Source organism: Tachypleus tridentatus, chromosome 4 (assembly GCF_004210375.1).
Source record: "Tachypleus tridentatus isolate NWPU-2018 chromosome 4, ASM421037v1, whole genome shotgun sequence".
Taxonomy (NCBI): Eukaryota; Metazoa; Arthropoda; class Merostomata; order Xiphosura; family Limulidae; genus Tachypleus; species Tachypleus tridentatus.
Window position 1 is genome coordinate 107,876,769 of NC_134828.1, and position 20,222 is coordinate 107,896,990.

General features: G+C 35.4%; 1 protein-coding gene across 1 annotated transcript in view; it reads right to left on the bottom strand.

Moving 5' to 3' along the window:
• LOC143249859 (disintegrin and metalloproteinase domain-containing protein 10-like) overlaps positions 1-20,222 on the bottom strand; it is a 68,116-nt gene that overhangs the window by 24,302 nt on the left and 23,592 nt on the right. The window contains exons 9-12 of the mRNA XM_076500420.1: positions 18,922-19,106; positions 3,758-3,935; positions 3,240-3,401; positions 56-68 (exon numbers count right to left, since the gene is read on the bottom strand). Coding sequence (XP_076356535.1) covers positions 56-68; positions 3,240-3,401; positions 3,758-3,935; positions 18,922-19,106 — 538 coding nt within the window. The remainder of the gene's footprint in view (positions 1-55; positions 69-3,239; positions 3,402-3,757; positions 3,936-18,921; positions 19,107-20,222) is intronic.

The following is a 20,222-nucleotide window of genomic DNA, read 5'->3' on the forward strand; positions in this document are numbered from 1 at the left end:
TTGTACAACAATGCTCAAAAAGAGAAATATAGAAACTTTTATTTTCACAATAGGCCTCAGTTTATGTGCTTCACATAATATAACGAGGAGTGTGAAATGTAGGTCTCTTTGGACTCAAAATAACTACATGTACACACTGTACAAGTGCTTCTGACCTAGACTCAAAATAACTACATGTACAAGTGTGACCTAGTCTCTTTGGACTCAAAATAACTACATGTACACACTGTACAAGTGCTTCTGACCTAGTCTCTTTGACTCAAAATAACTACATGACAATGTAGACTCAAAATTACATGTCTCTGTACTACAGTACACACTGTACACACTGTACAAGTGCTTCTGACCTAGTCTCTTTGGACTCAAAATAACTACATGTACACACTGTACAAGTGCTTCTGACCTAGTCTCTTTGGACTCAAAATAACTACATGTACACACTGTACAAGTGTTTGACCTAGTGTACACACTGTACAAGTCTGACCTAGTCTCTTTGGACTCAAAATAACTACATGTACACACAGTGCTTCTGACCTGTACAAGTGACTCAAAATAACTACATGTACACACTGTACAAGTGCTTCTGACCTAGTCTCTTTGGACTCAAAATAACTACATGTACACACTGTACAAGTGCTTCTGACCTAGTCTCTTTGGACTCAAAATAACTACATGTACACACTGTACAAGTGCTTCTGACCTAGTCTCTTTGGACTCAAAATAACTACATGTACACACTGTACAAGTGCTTCTGACCTAGTCTCTTTGGACTCAAAATAACTACATGTACACACTGTACAAGTGCTTCTGACCTAGTCTCTTTGGACTCAAAATAACTACATGTACACACTGTACAAGTGCTTCTGACCTAGTCTCTTTGGACTCAAAATAACTACATGTACTGTACACACTGTACAAGTGCTTCTGGCCTAGTCTCTTTGGACTCAAAATAACGACATGTACACACTGTACAAGTGCTTCTGACCTAGTCTCTTTGGACTCAAAATAACTACATGTACACAGTGTACAAGTGCTTCTGACCTAGTCTCTTTGGACTCAAAATAACTACATGTACACACTGTACAAGTGACCTAGTTCTGACCTACTGTACAAGTGCTTCTGGCCTAGTCTCTTTGGACTCAAAATAACTACATGTACACATTATACAAGTGCTTCTGGTAGTCTCTTTGGACTCAAAATAATGACATGTACACATTATACAAGTGCTTCTGGCCTAGTGCTTCATCTATTTGAGAAGCAGACTATCTGACAACTCTACATACAATAACCAGCTTGTGTTTTAGAAGTAAAATATCAGTGTTTTATGAAAATTTAATGTACGAAAATTATATTTCAAATATACAGATCAGCTGAGAAACAAAACTTCAAATTTCAATCAGCAAAAGTTTACTATAAACAGAGTACACATTCACATGCAGTCATGATAGTCCCTGTTGAGTATGTGTAACATTTTCTCAATGGCTCTAATGACAATAGGTTTTGTAAAAGTAAGATTTAAACTTTTACCTCTTGCCAGGAGGGATATATCTTCTATCACACCTCATTTTACTGCAATTAGTGTTATTAGTTCTTACAAGGCACTGTTAATAATAAAGATTAAACTCTTGGCTTTTATATTCATCCTATTTTTATTAAATTTAGTTTCATAAGATTATGAAACTAATTTCAACTACGTTTTGATAACAGCAATTAAAACTTTAAAAGTTTAAATTTCAAGATTTTCTTTTTGGATGACTTGGACAGTATCAATAGCATGAATTTCAAATATCTCTGTGTAATTCGTGTCTTTTGAACTACAAATAATAATGAGTGTTACATAAGACATACAACAGAAATGAATTTAGGTATCATTGCATTATGATAGCTGGAAACTGTTTTTACAGAAGAGATGACCATTCATCACTTTTTCTGGACGTCACCACTTTAAAGGATTTTTCTAAAATTCAACACTAAAATATACACCAAGGTTTCAGTGATCTTATTTTTAAAAAAAGTCATTTTTAAACATTTTAAAGGCTTTTCAAGTGCCTGTATAAACCCTCATTAATTAGATATAATTGTTTGTAATATCAATACTTTGTAACCTATTTAAACACTAGAAGATAATCTTATATATTAGGTGACCATAGAGCTGTAAACATTAAATTTATAGGTAATTAAATCACCATCTGACATATCTTCTACACCAAAAACGTTACGTTACATTTTAGCTTGTATCAATGTGCTTAACTTTTTTTTTACGTCTCTTCTAATTAAAATACGATTATTGTATAATTCATTATTCAGTTGCCAAAATCACTTAAAATACAAGTCTAGTCAATGATCCTAGAACACGATGCAAAAAAATTACAACAACTGCAAAATTCAGTCCTAAAATAAGATAAAAAACCTGATAACTTGTGTAGTTTATGCATACATACACAACAGTAAGTATATAAAATGCAATTAAACATCTTGTAGCTAAAATCTAAAATTGAAACTGGATTCACGATAAATTAAAAATGAATTCCCTATAAAAATGTTTCAAAATTATAATATGAATAAAGGATTCAAATAGCTTATGTATGACTGATCATTACTGCAGAAGGGCCCGGCATGGCCTAGCGCGTAAGGCGTGCGACTTGTAATCCGAGGGTCGTGGGTTCGCGCCCGCGTCGCGCTAAACATGCTCGCCCTCCCAGCCGTGGGGGTGTATAAAATGTGACGGTCAATCCCACTATTCGTTGGTAAAGAGTAGCCCAAGAGTTGGCGGTGGGTGGTGATGACTAGCTGCCTTCCCTCTAGTCTTACACTGCTAAATTAGGGACGGCTAGTGCAGATAGCCCTCGAGTAACTTTGTGCGAAATTTCCAAACAAACAAACAAAAATCATTACTGCAGAATAGATTTTTATACAAATTTGTTAAGAATATCTTGATCCAAATATTTAAAGAAAGACAATTTTTTATACTAAAGTGAAAATATCAATAGACTAACCTACCAGAGATTTAAATCACTTAATCTGATTACAGTCATTTCAGTGAACTATTATTCATTAAAAAACGTAACCATTTCTTTTACAGTAGTACTCATCATCACTAAGAAACTTTATACAAAAAATATTGTAAATAATTGTTGTTTTAAAACTAACGCTTCTAAGACTTCAACTCTGAAAATAAAGTTTACATCACCAATGATTCATTAGCTGTTACAACTGTAAACCCACCTACACTTTTTTACCAGGTCTTAGCATACAAGGTTTAGCATCTGGTTCATAATCAAGGAATGGATCTATTTTCTTTGGATAACAACACTGTTCTTCACATTCAATTATATCCCAACCACAATCACATTCCTCTCCTTCCTCAACTATCTTGTTTCCACAGAAAGACCCATTAACTTCTAGACAGGCAGAGGTAAAAAAACATATTCCACATTTTCAAAAGTTTATATTCTGACACTCAAACTGAGTAGCTTCATTTATACAACACTCATAAGATAATCATTTTTGGTTGGATTTATTCAATAAAGACATTTTCTATTATAATGTTTATTGGAAATAAGTATGACAATGATAAATTCAGTAATTATAATATACAGTACCACAAAATTATAATTTTGGATATCCTTTGTTTCACATTTTACATTTATAGTCTTTTTTTACTCGAAAAAATATTAATGCAAAATCTATTTGTGAAAAAGCCAAAGCTTCTAATTTAGTTTTGTTAGTTACAAAACTATCACAAATGCACTCATACCTGAAAAACAGTTAAACTTTCCATCTTCTTCAAAAACTGCATGGAGAACTGTACTGATATTGCCAATGCTACAGCTTGAAAATTTGTTGTTATTTGGCCGATCCCCAGAGGTTGCACTGGCATACATTATATAGTTTCCATTTGCTCCACCAGGTTTACAGTAAATTGGATAATCATGCTATAACAATTGAGAGATGCTCAATCAAGCCAATAATGAAATATGATTACAACAACAACAGAAATATATATATACATACTAACTTAGAAATGTATTTTTGTAAGTTTAAATGCTCAATATATAAAAAGTACATACAGTAGATTTTCCTACAATGTGAGTTCACCAACATGAATTTGCTTATGCAGACAAAAATAAAAGCAACCAATTATCTACCATACATAAAAAATTTGATCATGCATGGTTCATCCAACACACAAATGTATGAGCAATTATTACCACTCTCTCAACACTGGCTTGGTCAATTTGACTGACCACATCTCTTTTTTGTATTTGTTGAAAGTTTTTATAGGTTTGATACTTTTAATTTTTAATATAGTGTGCTGCAGATGCAAGTGAGTTTCAGACAAGTAAAGACTAGTTTACCAAATTTAAGCAATGGTTCAACCTGCATGATGTGCAACTTGATCAGTCAATAGCAATGGTTCAACCTGCATGACATGCAACTTGATCAGTCAATAGCAATGGTTCAACCTGCATGACGTGCAACTTGATCAGTCAACGGCAATGGTTCAACCTGCATGACGTGCAACTTGATCAGTCAACGGCAATGGTTCAACCTGCATGACGTGCAACTTGATCAGTCAACAGCGATGGTTCAACCTGCATGACATGCAACTTGATCAGTCAATAGCAATACAGCTGCATGGTTCAAACTGTGGTTCCTTGAATTCAGTAAGGAAAAAAGGATATGTTCCTTAGCAGATGTTTAATGTAGATAAGATAGTGCTATTTGATAAGAAGATGGGCAACTGAACGTGCAGCATCAAGGTAGCATCTGGGTTTAAGGCCTTTAAGATCAGACTCACACTGCTTTTTTTGCAGGAATGTACAGCGTGACTTTAAATGCAAGCTTATGTTAGTGTACCACTCCACAAACCCACATACCTTAAAAAGCAAGAATAAGTAACATTTGCCTGTTTAGTGTAGAAGTAAAAAGGCTTTGATAACTAGGACATTGTTCAATGACTGGTTGCAAAATCATTTTTTGCATGAGGTTAAAGAATATCTAGCAAAGAAGAACCTCATCTTTATGGTTCTTCTAGTTTTGGATAATGTCCTTGTCCATGACCCTAACACACTGCAATCATCCATACTGATGTGGAGATAATATTTTTTCCTCTCAATACCACATCCATCCTGCAACTGATGAACCAAGCAGTAATAAAGACATACCAACCTTATTACACAAGGAATGTCTACCAACGTGCAATCCAAACTATAGAATCCACTGTTTCCAAAAAATTAAGGACTGTATTAATATCATCAAAATGTCAAGGGATGAGGTGAAATAGTCTACCATAAATACATGCTAACATTATCTTTGGACTGAAGTCATGAATGATTTCCTGCCCTTTCTATAATTGTGGTCAATATTGTGAGACTTGCTAAAGAAATCAGAGGTGACGGATTTGATAATATGAGATGTGAGGATGTGGTTGAGCTCCTGGAATTCCATTAACAAGAGCCAAAAAATGTAGAACTTGAAACACTAATAGCCTCCAGCAACAGTGATAGTGATGAAGGTGCTGAAGAGACAGAACCTGCTAAACCCATCCTCAGAGCAAAGGCTGTGTCCAGTTTTTATGTAAGGTAGACGTGTATCACAGAAATTGTTGTAGACATGAATCCCATGTCCCACAATGGAGAGAAGCATTAGCAACCAACAGAGAAATATTGAAAAATTTGTGAAAAAAACCCAAACATCTAGAAATTACTGACTTTATGAAGCCTAATTCAGCCATTATAATACTTTATGAACCCATCCCAATGACTTCTACATCTATTTCTTTACAGTCTGAGGCCAAATTTTCCAATGATCCACTGATTTTAAAATAACCTCTCAGCCTCCAAATCTGTTATCATCATTGTTGCAAGTCTTCTTCTCATCAATGAAATGTCTTCATCTCCATTATTCATAGGTGGGTGTTACCATAAAATGCAATATTATATTATTTTACTTACAGGTGTAGATTATAACTTGAAAGTTATTATGTTTAAGATTTTATATTTCACATACAATACTGTATAGGTATGGCTTTTCATTTATGTGTAAAAAACACATATATAAACATTTATCAGAGACTTGATGTGGCTGTGTTTCTGCACCCCTATTAATCCTATAAGGTACCAAGCTCATCCAACATGGATATGCCTAACATTGATTGCTCGAGAAACAAATCCATTGTGTTGGAGAAGGACCAACTCTACATAAAATTACAAGAAATGCCATGTATACAGATTCAAAAATCTCAGTTAGCTGAGAGTCAACCTTGACTAGCATGTTGTTTAACACAAACAATGTTCTTTTTACTTGTACTTAATTGGTATTATGATTCATTATTACAACAGAATTAGATATAAATTGTTACATATATACACAAGCTAAAGCACTCGTCCTATGACAGGGAACATGAGGACTAAATGTAGGGCTTGAACTAATAAATGAAATGAAAAATTTTTATTAATATTTATATATATTTCATGTATAATTTACAACTACTTTATCTATAACTACTTACAGAAATTGGGTTAGAGTTACTTTACTTTTTTTTACTAATCCTTCTCTACAGTAATGTTTGTTGATTCTCTAAATCATTCTTATAGACCACATTAATAATCCTCTTACTTCCTTCTTGGTTATCCTACTTTTTTAACAGTCAACACAAAAGTTATAATTTTCCTAAATTAAAATGTATTTCTGATCAGAACTTTCCTTCCTTCACAACATTAGTTTTCTGATTTTGTGCTGACCTCTATTTTCAAAGTTGTTTTTCAATGCATGCCACAAGCCTTTAATACTCCCTTTGTTGGAATCCAAAGTTCCAACATGTCTTTAGAAAAATTACAACTTCTGATATGGTACTCTTCCTCCACTCACAAGAATAGCTTCAATCCCACACTGAATTGGAGGAAGGATTGGTGTGAGGGAAGCACATGTGTATCCCTCAAAAGCATCCAAAAGATAGCATTTAATGGATTAGAACATCTGACAAGAGGCACCCCACCACATCTGAGCCAAGTATCTCTTTGCCACAAGGAGTGATAATGTTAGAAGGACAAGATATGATAGAACAGGAAGAAAGAACATTCACGTGGGAGAAGATGGTGTAACAAAGAGACATAAAAGAAACAAAGTCACTCAACCCTACATGGGTAGGCAGGTAATAGATTATGTTCTCCAAGGTGTATAAGCAGCTAGGGTGTGATGGACTGCACTCAGCAAGTGAACTAAATCCAAAACCTTACTTGCTGGGTATTGACATCCTTGCAATGGTAGGGTGAGAACCTATAACATTTTCACCTCAAGTCCTGGAGACCAGTGGAAACCAATCAGACTCCAGGAACCCCCAGTGCAATCTAATGCTAAGGACACAAGAATGTGTCCTCCAGAATCTGAAGGAAATCCATCACATGCACTTCACCCTTTCAACCAGGAACAGATCTGAAAATTGCCCAAGTCATCAACCTCATAACGAGGGACAACCCAGGACAGAAGCCATAACATGCCATGAAGACCTGTGACCCATTACATCAAGAGGGAAAGATGGACAACACAAAATCTGTGCAAGGACTTGTATGCTTGGTTCACTCAATCTCCAAAACCTCACTTGCTGGGAATTGACATTCATGCAAGGGTAGAAGGAGGGCACCCAAGTGACGGAATGAATTGTGCAGGGAAGTTTCAACTCCAGGAAAATACCCATCCATAGGACCTTGTAACTCCCTTTACAGTGGTAAACCACCACCACCCTACTCTGAACTGAATGGATATAGCCATCTTTGTGAAACTGATCCAGCAGGTTGTTTCCATGGTCAACCACCCCAGCAGCTTGGAACTAGTAAGTGGTAAAGACTCTCATATTTCACTGGAATAAAAGGGGAAAAGTATGATGGGGAGTCTAGAGGGACTGCACCACTCAAAAAATGCAATGAGTGATCACAAAACCATATTTTTAAAAGTAAACTCCACTGATTTATTCAATTAGGCATGGCAGGGATGAGCAGCAATCCCTTTCTGCCTTACCCATGTCATCCACGGTTGGTGCAGTCTGGGACTGGTAATATTATGACATAAGTATCAAAAGGAATTGGTACTCAAATTATCTTGTGAAACACTCCACCTCAAGGGTGAGCATACACAGACACAGAAATATGGAATTCAACATGGTCTACAGTGCAGAATGAATGGAAGGATGTCTGCAAGTAGTTAGAGCCATCCAAGTGAAGCCCATTCAGAGTGCAAACAGGATACCTGGTCATGCAACACTTGCCACAGAATGGCATCCAAAGTCAAGCTGAAGCAGGGGACCCAGAACAAAAAGAAAACATTATTAAAGACTTACCTTGTGCATATAGCTGTGCCAACATTGGGAGAAGAGCCACAGACAGTATGTGATACCCCAATGAGAAGAAAAGTAATGTGGTAAAATGTAGAAGATGAAAGTGTGTAAAGTCCTCCACATGCCCTACAGTAGAATCTCCTCCAATTACCAATAAAGATTAGAGGCAAGGGAGAAGGGGAGATGATGTAGTTGATAAGAAGAAATGTAAAAGCGATCACACCAGGAAGGAGACAAGGAGAAATAAGTCACTGGATCAAATATCAAATAAAAGTGGTTAGGCTAACTGGAAAAAGATCACATGAAGATGAAGGTTGCAAAAGGAGAAACAGTTAGAAATGAGAACCCCCTAGAATGAATACAAGCAAACAATATAACAATGGAGGGTACAAACAGGACAGAGGAGTCCATTCAGATGAGGAGGAGGGCAAAAATGAGAAATTGAGAACAACTAAATAGGAGAAGGGAGATCTGTACATCATAAACTTAGAGGAGGTAAAGCATGATCCAGTTAAAGGATAAGAGAGGAGTAGTAGTACAAGGACATGGTAACATTGAGGATGAAATTATCTGACCTAAGATGATCTCAGGCCAGGATATGGAAGAAATACTGCATTAAAATGAGAGGTGAAACAGGAAGCACACAGAGGTAAAATGAGGGTAGAACAGGTTACGATAACATCCCAGACTGGCAGCAATTGATGCCTTGGTGGATGATGAAGCCACAAGAAACAGATCAACATGGAAAGGACAGGAGAAGCAAGAACCACATGGAAATGGGGAAAATCAAAGGTTATGAAATAAAGCCACCTGATATCCAAAATCAAGGAGACCAAAAAACCCCTCTTAAAGAGCCACATGTGACACTTGGAGATACAGACAACCACTGGGTGAGAAGCTCAAAAACCCTGAGTCAATGCCTAGGAGCAACAAATGTCACACTTGTGTATACAGATAGCCAGAAAAAAGCAAATATAATAGGCTAAATGTAAATCTACTCCACAAAAGAAACAAGAAAATTCAGCAAAGGACCTGACAAAAATCTAGGTGGGAAGATGGAGGATGAATGGTAATGAGATAGATCAGACTTGGACAGAAGGGGAGAGGGACATCTGCAATTGGAGAAACTGAGAGAACCAAGATTCAGTAGGTAAGGAAGGAGCAACTAGAATGGCCCTGCAAAAGTAGAACAGATGAATGATGCCACCCAAAGAAGTAAATGGATGGGAAGGTAAACATAAAGGAACAGATAAAACCAACCATAGCTGAAGTCACTAACAGCCAAGGCTGGAGGATAAGGAACTGTGGATCAAAATTAAGGTAACTGGAATTGAGAGCAGTGGTAAAAGCATTAATAAGAAGGTTTACCCAGATGCAGACAAAGCCACTGAAAATGGCAGGATGCAGAGATCACTGCTTGGAAAAACCAGATCCGAGGTGGGAAAGAGAAGTAACCAAGAGAGGGTAAGCACCAGTAACATAGTGCAAAATCATAGAGAATGGAGCCTTGTTCCTTCTGGGTGATCAACAGAAGTCACCCAGTAGAAAAGGTAGAATGGATCATAACTTTGATGTGAAGAAAAATCTCCACAGACCAAAACCCTTCAGCAATCAACCCATGTACCCCAACTCTGAAGAGACATATTTGTAAGCAGATGTAACTCAAGCCATAAAGAAGGAAGCCAGACTCCCATCAACATGTGGGCCTTGTCCAACACCAATGAAGACTGACTAGCAAAGGGACGAGAATATAAAAAGGAGCATCCAAGGGATCCCGTGCAAGGTTCCACTGGTCACGAGTCGCCCTGCCAGGAGATATGAGAGGTATCAGAGACAACCACCACCTCAAAAGCAATAGAACCTCACCAGTAGGAAGTAAAGAACCAGAGAGGGTAATCTGACAGCCAGCTCCATAGAATGGAATCTGATAGTAGAAGGTAGGGCCTGACCAAGAAAGGTGTTGAAGAGAACACCTATATGTACAAAGTATTGAGAAGGATAAAAAAAGGAACTTCCCAAAGTGATCAACCATCCCACTCACACAATTTCAAGAAGGAGTTGATGAGTAAGACTAGCTGACTCTCATTCAGATATGGCAAAGAGAAGACAGTTGTCCATGTATGTGTGAAAACATAGTCCCACAGTATGAATATCTCAAGCAAGGGGACAAACATTTGACAAAGACAGTGCAGAAAGCAATATCAAAGGACAGGACCCTAAAAGAGATACCATTTCACAATGGAAAAAGTGTAAGCAGTAAAAACCAATGCAGATCAGGTATAATACCTGTTAAAGTAGGAGGACAAGAACTGGCTTGGATATACATTGGTATTACCAGGGATCAAGAGGACAGGGAAGGAAAAGCCATATATCACCTTGAAAAATGACAAACATCATTACCACAAGAAACTGTGGCAGACAGGACTAAAAAGAGTAAATTCAGGAAATGGGACTTTGAGGCACATCCAGTGAATATTGGGTCTCTTGTAAGGAAAGAGGGAGTCCTGGTGACAGCAGCCACTCACAACAACAAGGACACAGTAATCATGTCTAACATGAAATGTCATATAAATGGAGCTATAAGAGTGGTCCATATGATGGGTCCATGAGAATATAACATCATAACCTAAGAAAGATCTAAAGATTAATAAACCATGTGCATAGAACCATAGCTAAAAACAACATGTGGCTGAAAGTAGAAGGAAAGAGGGGAAAATATTTCCAAAATCCCATAGGGTTGGTTCTCAACAAAACATCTCAGAATAGAAGAAACCCAATGCTGAAAAATGCGGTAGAGGTAGGGTGGTTAAGAAATTTTTGGGTCCCATTCCCCCAAATACATAAACTGAACTCACAACTGCTGGTTCAGAATGTGGGAGTCTGCCTGAAAGATCACAAATGCAAATTTATCCAAAGCTTGTGGGAGACAGGTATATCCATGCCATTACAAAATGGTATGGCAAAAGCACAGTGTAAATATTAACTAAAAGGAATAGAGAAACAAAAACCAACAGCAAAAAATAAAACAACACATGCCTGAGGTACAAGTTCTGAGAAAACTGATGATGGCTAAACATACTTCTTGGGAAGGTATGGAAAGGCACAGCAAACTCTGAGGAGAGAAAATCAAAATTATAGTCAGCATACACTTGTAAACAGTAGAGAAAGAATAAAGACACAAACTGGAGGCAACATGCGGTCCATATAGTTCTTCATCTCCCCGTGAACAAAGGCCACAAAATCCCCCAACAGGTCGCTTATGCCTGCATCTAAAAATGTTGGAACAAAAGAGTGAAATGCACCCAAAGTAGTAACAGTGACCTTGAAATTTATGCACAATAGAAAACCAGCATAAAATCAGGTAAATCATATGCTACACAGCATTATTTAAAGAAACATACAGAACCAGCAGTTGGACTTTACTGCACAAAGGCTGAAATGGAATGGTGGGGTGGAGAAATTATACAATATCAAGGTATAGGTCACTAATGCCTTATATGTTTTTGATAAGGAACCAGTGTGGTAAGTTTGAGTTGCTAAAAAACTGCTTTAACCCTATGCATCCATGTCTGGCTGTTTAATGCATTTACAACCATTTGCAGCATTACTACATTAAACATTTAATTGGTTAACTTTATTATCAAAGAATATCAATAAACTTGGCAAGAAAACATATTTTATAATTCAAATTTGTATACAATATAAGCTTTAGTTCTTAATTTCCAAAGCATACTCCAAAACGTTTTCAATCTTCACTTTTCTGCATGTCATGTTTTATGTCTGAGTTCCAAATTCAGTACCTCAGAATTTTCTATCTTCTATAATACAATACTGCAGTTTCCAAACAATACAAAGTTACAAGCAAAGGCCTTTGAAAGCCACAGACTTGTAATGTTTGCTAAAAATTGCCACCTTTACTGAAGAAATAAATAGTAAATTCAGAATTATAGAATGCATAATCATGTATATCTTCGGACATACAGGGTTTATCAATTTGACTGAACAGCTGCTAATGGCTTAACTCTTTAACTCAGTTGGCATACAGGTTTCAATTTTACACATAACTCCGATTCAAAGAAACAAATTAACAAAGGTATTATTGAGGATGAAATTTTAAAACATTATATATTATATATTATTCTAGCTACGCTTAACATAGTTCTAAAATGTCTTATGTTATTTTAAATATATAATTCATCAATCTACATAATAGATGAATTTGCTTTTCTTAAAAGGGTAAAAAACCTGATACTATCTAAAACAATAACAACAATCAGAGGAAACATTTTTGGAATAAGTAAATCTATTGACCTGTTATAACAAAACTGATGTCATTAAAGTACAAATGGTCTCATTTTAATTTGTTCTCACATAACTTAAATATTGAACAAATGTTTATAATTTTCACACTAAACAAGTTTTAACTCCAAAACTTAATTTTATGATCAATTGAATTGTTTAAAAATCCCTTATGAGAAGTCACTAGTGAGTTAAACCTTCAGCTCAGTTGGTAAAATATATCCCTGTTGTACAACATTTCAACATGAAGCCCTGGAGATTACTACAGAAACATGGGTGCTTAACTAACAACTGTCTTATGATCCTGAGTTAATGCCTGAAAATGGATTTGGCTTCTATTAGGGCAAGAATATGATACTTTGGACTGTTTAAAACAACCTTACTAGCAATTACTGTAGGAGAATCTTCTAGCTCAATTGGTCTTGCAGATGAAAGAAAAGGGTTTATCAAAACCTTTACAAACACTGAAATATAATGAAAACTTTTTAACTACCAGTAATTGTCCATAGAAATATGTAAGGCTTATGTACAAGTATTTTAGAGTTTTTTCTTATAATATTGTTTTCACCAAGTTTTATGCAAGTAAAAATGTGTTAGTTTCTTCTCAATATACAATATCTCAAGTGTCTATAACCAGCAGTTTAACATTAACCTAAAACAAATACAGCTAAAGACTACACATAGATATATACGAATATACTTCAACTTGACCACAAATTAAAACATGCTTTACATATCATTATTAGCCAATCAGCACTTAGTATTTTGTATGTGCGAGGCTATTCTAAATAAAGTACAGGAAGCTGCGGCACGTCTGAGTTTTGTTGTTACTCGATGACAAGTGTTTTATGAGAACCCAAAGACATAACACGGTTGTCAGAAGTGGAAGTTTTATTTAAATTGTGCCTTAAAAGTGACACACAGTCAAGATAAATACAAACTTTACGTTCACAAACTATAAATTGACATAATCGTACGAGATACGATTCTCGTGGAAACACACGTGTTCTACCCAGAAAAATGGCGGAGGCAAGTTTCAAGCCACCTGTTTTTAATGACAAGACGAATGCTAGTGCAGCATGGAAGAATCTCAAACAAGATTTGCAGATTTTCTTCATGGCATCAGGGTTATCAGAGGCAATAGAAGAACGTAAAGTGTCTATATTGTTGTACACACTCGGGTCGAAATACACGACAGTTTTCGACAATTTTGGACTGACAGAAGCTCAACAGAAGAACTATAAACATGTAATCAGAGAATTAGACAACTATTTTCAGCCAACCAAGGTAACAAAGTTGTACATGAAAAAGTTTGAGGACCGAAAGCAGCAACCAGGTGAGACTGTGTCCCAGTATATCAGTGCACTTAGAGAGATAGCACAGAACTGTGAGTATGGTGATACTCTCAAACAACAGTTGTGTAAACAAATCAGCGTAGGCGTCAGTGATCGAGCATTAAGAGATAGACTGTGGTCAGAGGATCTGACACTGGAACAGAAACTAGAATCACTGAAGGAAATCGAAGGATCCACAAGTACCGTAACAGATGTAAACTATGTACGTCGAGGTCGAGGTCAAAGCAGAGGTCGTAGTCGACACAGAAGTCAAGGTTCCAGAAACCAGCAAAGACGAGGCACACAGGTATACAAAGGAGCCACGACACGGAGACCGCCACAGAGGAACTGTACTCGGTGTGGAAAACTACCACATCACAGTCAACAAAGATGCCCAGCATTAGAGAAAACTTGTAATTATTATAAATTAAGAGGTCACTTTGCTGTCATGTGTAGAAATAAGAATAGAAATGTACATTTTGTAAACACATGTGATGATTATTTTCAAGATATCAATGATTATGATGATTGTTATGAAATGTGTAATGTAGAGGAAAGTATGAATTCTTTGAATATTTACTCCATTGGTGTAAACAAACCTACTGAGTATTGGTCTGTCATATTAAGTACCCCATATGAACAGGGTGAAGGTGCAGTGCGTATGAAAATAGACACACAGGCAGAGTGTAATATATTGAGTAAACAGTCATTTGATCGCATGGCACCTCATGGTTCATTATCTTTGTCTAAGTCACAGGTAACCATAAAAGCATTTGGTAATCATAAGATCACACCTGTTGGAAAAACTACATTTACTGTTATTCACAAAAGCAAAATGTATGATATTGATTGTGAAGTTGTTGATGGTGATGTACCTAATCTTCTTGGAGGTGAATCTAGTACTAAGTTGGGGTTAATACAAAAAGTAAATGCAATTAGTACTTATGTACAAGGTAAATACTCGCATGATCGGAGTTCACAACATAGGCTACCTCCAGGTCCCGAGATTCCCACTGTTCAAAGCCCCCCTCATGAATCAACACAAGTTGATTGATAAATCAAATAAGTGTACTAAAACCCAGACTCAGTCAGACTCTGAGTTCCTAGCCCGGGTTCCTAATATAAACAAAGTGCCACAGAGTATTCGTGAAATTTTGCTTCAGTATAAAGACAGATTTCCCACAGACAGAGTAGGCAAAATACCGGGAAAATGTACGTTGTCTATTGACCCAGATTACAAAGATGGCCCTGTGTCACAGGCTGCTAGGCCGATTCCTGTAGCAATGAGAGACAGAACCAAAGTACAGTTAGACTTTTTAGAGTCACAAGGGATCATTTCGAAAGTACCAGTTGGTATACCGACACCGTGGTGTAGTCAACTACATGTTGTACACAAGAAAGACGGAAACTCAGTGAGAATTTGCATTGATCCTAAGTTTCTTAATAAAGCACTACTGAGAGAATACCACCCTATCAATACACTAGAGGATGTACTTACCCGTATTAATGGAAGCAAGTATTTTACTGTCCTAGATGCGAACATGGGATACTATCAGCTACAGCTCGATGAGAATAGTCAGTTACTCACTGCTTTTAACACTCCGTGGGGTCGTTATATGTACTTACGTTTGCCGATGGGAATTAAGTCGAGTCCTGAATTGTACCAAAGAGCGATGGAAGAAATATTTCAGGAGCATGATCATGTGAATAACATTTTTGACGATATGCTACTCGATACTGTTACACTACCTGAACATTGTAAAGTGCTACGCAACACGTTGGAAACTGCTAGACAAAATGATGTGACATTTTGACTATCAAAATGCTTGTTTGGCCAGCCAGAGGTAGACTACACAGGTCATGTGATCACAGGCAACGGCATCAAAGTTTCTGATGAAAAAGTGCGTGCAATACATGAAATGCATACTCCAACCAATCGCGATGAAGTAAGAACACTGCTCGGAATGGCTACATACCTAATTATTCTGATTTAACTGAACCTCTACGAGAAGTGGTCAAGAAGAAGACAGAAGAAACGCATGGATTCTATTTTGATGTACCACAGCAGGAGGCGTTTTCAAAGCTCAAGACTGCTCTCAGCCAAGCTCCAGTTCTGAGATATTATGCACTTAATGAACCGTTGACATTGTCATGTGACGCATCACAAGGTGGACTAGGTGTTGTGATATTACAAAACAATCAACCAGTTGTCTATGCATCTAAAACACTAACACAAACAGAAAGAGCGTATGCACAAATAGAGAAAGAACTATTAGCAGTTGTATTTGGTTGCAGAAAATTTCATCACTTGTTATATGGCCGAAATGATATCACAGTGGAGACAGATCATTTGCCATTGGTCCGTATTCAAGACAAACTATTGGGACAAGTTCCGTTAGGACTACAGAAAATGCTTTTAAAACTACAGCTGTACAACATCAGGTTAGTTGGAAAACCAGGTAAAGACATACCTATCGCAGATGCATTGAGCAGATTTCCAGTGAAAGATGAATATCCTGGCCTGGTAGATGATATGCGAGATTGTCAAGTTTTCGCAACTGAAGCTGCAAGTTTGTCTGCATTCACCGAAGAAAAGCAACAAGAGCTAAAGATCGCGACAGAAAATGATACAGAATATCGAATTCTCAAAAAACAGATTGTGAAAGGATGGCCCGAAAATCGAGACGAGGTACCACCAGAAGCAAGGCCATATTGGGATTTCCGAGAAGAGCTGACAGTATATTATTCAAAGGAGATAGAGTCATGATACCAAGGTCAATGAGACATAACATACTGAAACTCGTACATCAAAGCCATCAAGGAGTTGTGAGATCAAAGCAGCTTGCACGAGACATTTTATTTTGGAAAGGAATGAACAAACAAATCAAAGACACTTATCATATTAAAAGAAAAATACATTTATCATATTACCAAAATAGACATTAATAACAACATAGTTTATTATGTCTTTTGATGTTATAACTATAAGATATATAAATCCAAATTTATGTAACAATAGTTAATTGTCTTAATTGTTCAAAAAAAAAAGGGAGATGTTATGTATGTGACATTATTAGCCAATCAGCACTTAGTATTTTGTATGTGCGAGGCTATTCTAAATAAAGTACAGGAAGCTGCAGCACGTCTGAGTTTTGTTGTTCTTCTAGCTCAATTGGTCTTGCAGATGAAAGAAAAGGGTTTATCAAAACCTTTACAAACACTGAAATATAATGAAAACTTTTTAACTAACCAGTAATTGTCCATAGAAATATGTAAGGCTTATGTACAAGTATTTTAGAGTTTTTTCTTATAATATTGTTTTCACCAAGTTTTATGCAAGTAAAAATGTGTTAGTTTCTTCTCAATATACAATATCTCAAGTGTCTATAACCAACAGTTTAACATTAACCTAAAACAAATACAGCTAAAGACTACACATAGATATATACGAATATACTTCAACTGGACCACAAATTAAAACATGCTTTACATATCATTTCTATAACAGTCTATTTAATTCCATCCTGTACTGCACAAGTGATATAAAGTATAAATAATCATAACTAACAGGTAAATGGAAGGTAGGACCTGCAAACCTTAACAGTGCAATGTAGCACATTAGGATTTTTAATTTCCTTCTTCAAAGACTTATTAAACTGTATGATAAATACAATGGATATTTAATTAATCCAATTTTATAGATAGAATTTATTAATGCAATTTATTATATGTCATGTGCCCTACAACAACTTATGCTAGTTATCCATTAATTTGCAACCTTTCAGACAAAAAGTTAATATATGTTTGATTTTCACAAACTTATTTCTAATTCAACCCAACAACATTAGCTATATTGTTTGCTGATTTTAAGAAATATCAACCTCATGTTTTCAATTGTTTACATGATGCCACAAAGCATCTGTTTATTTACTATAAACACTTATCAGTGCTATAAAAAGACTTGAACTAAATCTCATTCAAAGTCAATACTAACTGATTTACCTCAACTGAAAAAAAGGAATACCTAATTGCAATTTATAATTAACTTGTATTGATTGATTTGTAACTTACTGAACTATTACTTTTATGAAAATTTTACTTCATTGAATAATTTAAAATATAACTCTGTGAAAAGGAACTTTCAGGCTTTTAACCTGAGAACTCATATTTGTATTAAGTAATTTATTTGGACTATCGCCACATTTTCTTAAATGATGCACAAGCTTCCGACTCAATTACCTAAGCCTTCTACAAGTGCGAGACATATAGTTAAAAGTCTGGAATCTGTAGAAGGATTAAGTAACTCAGCTGAAAGCTGGCATTAATTTAAAAAACAGAAACAATGTGGTGACAGTCAAAATAAATTACTTAATATCCTCTGACGTTTACTTCATATCATTTGTAGAACGTGTTTTCAATAAAATGTTTTGTAGTTCTTACTACTTAAAACTTGCTTTTCAACTAAAATTCATGCCTGAGTAAATAAATATTGTATAGAAGACTATACAAGTTTTCTAATTTGTCAAACAATTGACGTAAAACAAACTTCTCAGACTTAAATTACATAAATAATATTTTATCATTTTGAATTTTTATTTTTGTCATATTTAACTGAAAATTAATTAAAAACAAACTGGACTAATAACTAGATTTGAAGCCTTTTTGCTATTTTAATACATATAAAGAAAACAGAAATACCATAAGTGGGGGGATAACTTCAAGTTCTATCTTGCTTATCATGATGCAACATTTGTCAAATAACATACAATATGTTGTCTCTAACTAAAACCCCAGCTTTTCTGAACAAACAGTTCCTAATTAATAAACTTATATCATGATAAGATTCACTATATTCAATAAACTTAGAAACTGAATAGTTAAATAGTTATAAGCTATACATTTTAGTTGACATAGTTAGAAAAGCAGTTAATCCAGTTATTAATTAAAGCTCACTGGTGATCCAAAATTGTGACCAATTTCATGAGCTAGTGTTAGCTCAGATACTTTGGGTGGAACTCTACTGTTGTAGTTGAGAAAAGTAATAACTCCTGTGTTCAAACTTCTTTTTGTTTCCACCTCTCGTCCTCCAACCTTTTCTCTGTAGGATTTATGCTTTTCACATATCCCTCCAGACATTCCTACATACATGTACACAAAATGAAGGACACAATTATACAACTTCTTGATTCTCTCATTTTAACAAGTCTATTTATCTTACTTGTTTAAGATATGGTATTTTGTCAGTGGCTTAACTTACCAATGTTTTGCACGTGTTTTCTAGTTTTACAAAATCTTTTTGGCAGATTTAAGTCTCAATTAATCTTTGATTTTCCCATCAAAATGTGTAAGATGTCTACGTCAGCTTAGCATTACTTCCATTCAATATTGAAAGTAAAGATTTTTTCTAACCATAATTACTGCACATTTTAATAATGTTAAAACTGGTTTATGTATCAGTTATCTAATACAAGCTTTCTAAGCTCTTAGAGAGAAAGGTAGCAGTTTTGTTTTTTTCTAACCAGATGAGCATTGTAATTTGTTTTACTGAGAAAAGATACTCATTTGAAAAAAAACAGTATATTAATTAAGATTTCATTACACCTATCAAGTATAAAACAGGATTTAGAATACCTTCCAGGCTTTCTGTTTTCTTAAAGTTCTTACACACTATTTCTCAAATTTCAAGAGTATGCAAGAACTTTAAGATACAAGATAAATGCTTAGTGTTTGCCTTTAAATGGGTATGTAAGAGCTTCTAATATCAAACAACTTAATCAGATTTAAGAAGAACAATTTGAAATATTGATCATATGAGTATTTAGAGTTGTAAAGATTACACTTGTTACAAATGGCATTTACTTTATTATAAAATAGATAATAGTACAGATATGATCTGATTTGACATTACAAAGAAAAACTATGCTGTCAAATAACCAAAGTAAGCAAAATGCTGAACACATTAGCATTTGTTTACACTATAAATAGGACTTCACTGTTAAATCCAATAGAATAAAAGTTCAAAAATAAAAAACCACGTGAACCAATACAAATTAAATATTTAAGAGTAGTTTACATAAAAGTTTGGAATATTTCTGAGAGAGAAAGATCTTTGAACTTTTTCAAAGAAAGAAAAAGCAAGATTATTATGACCATTAAATAAATATAAAAATGTACTATATATACTATAATTACAACTCCACAGTTGCAAGGTGGTTTTAACAGTTGTTCATAGCCTAATGACACATAACAGTTCA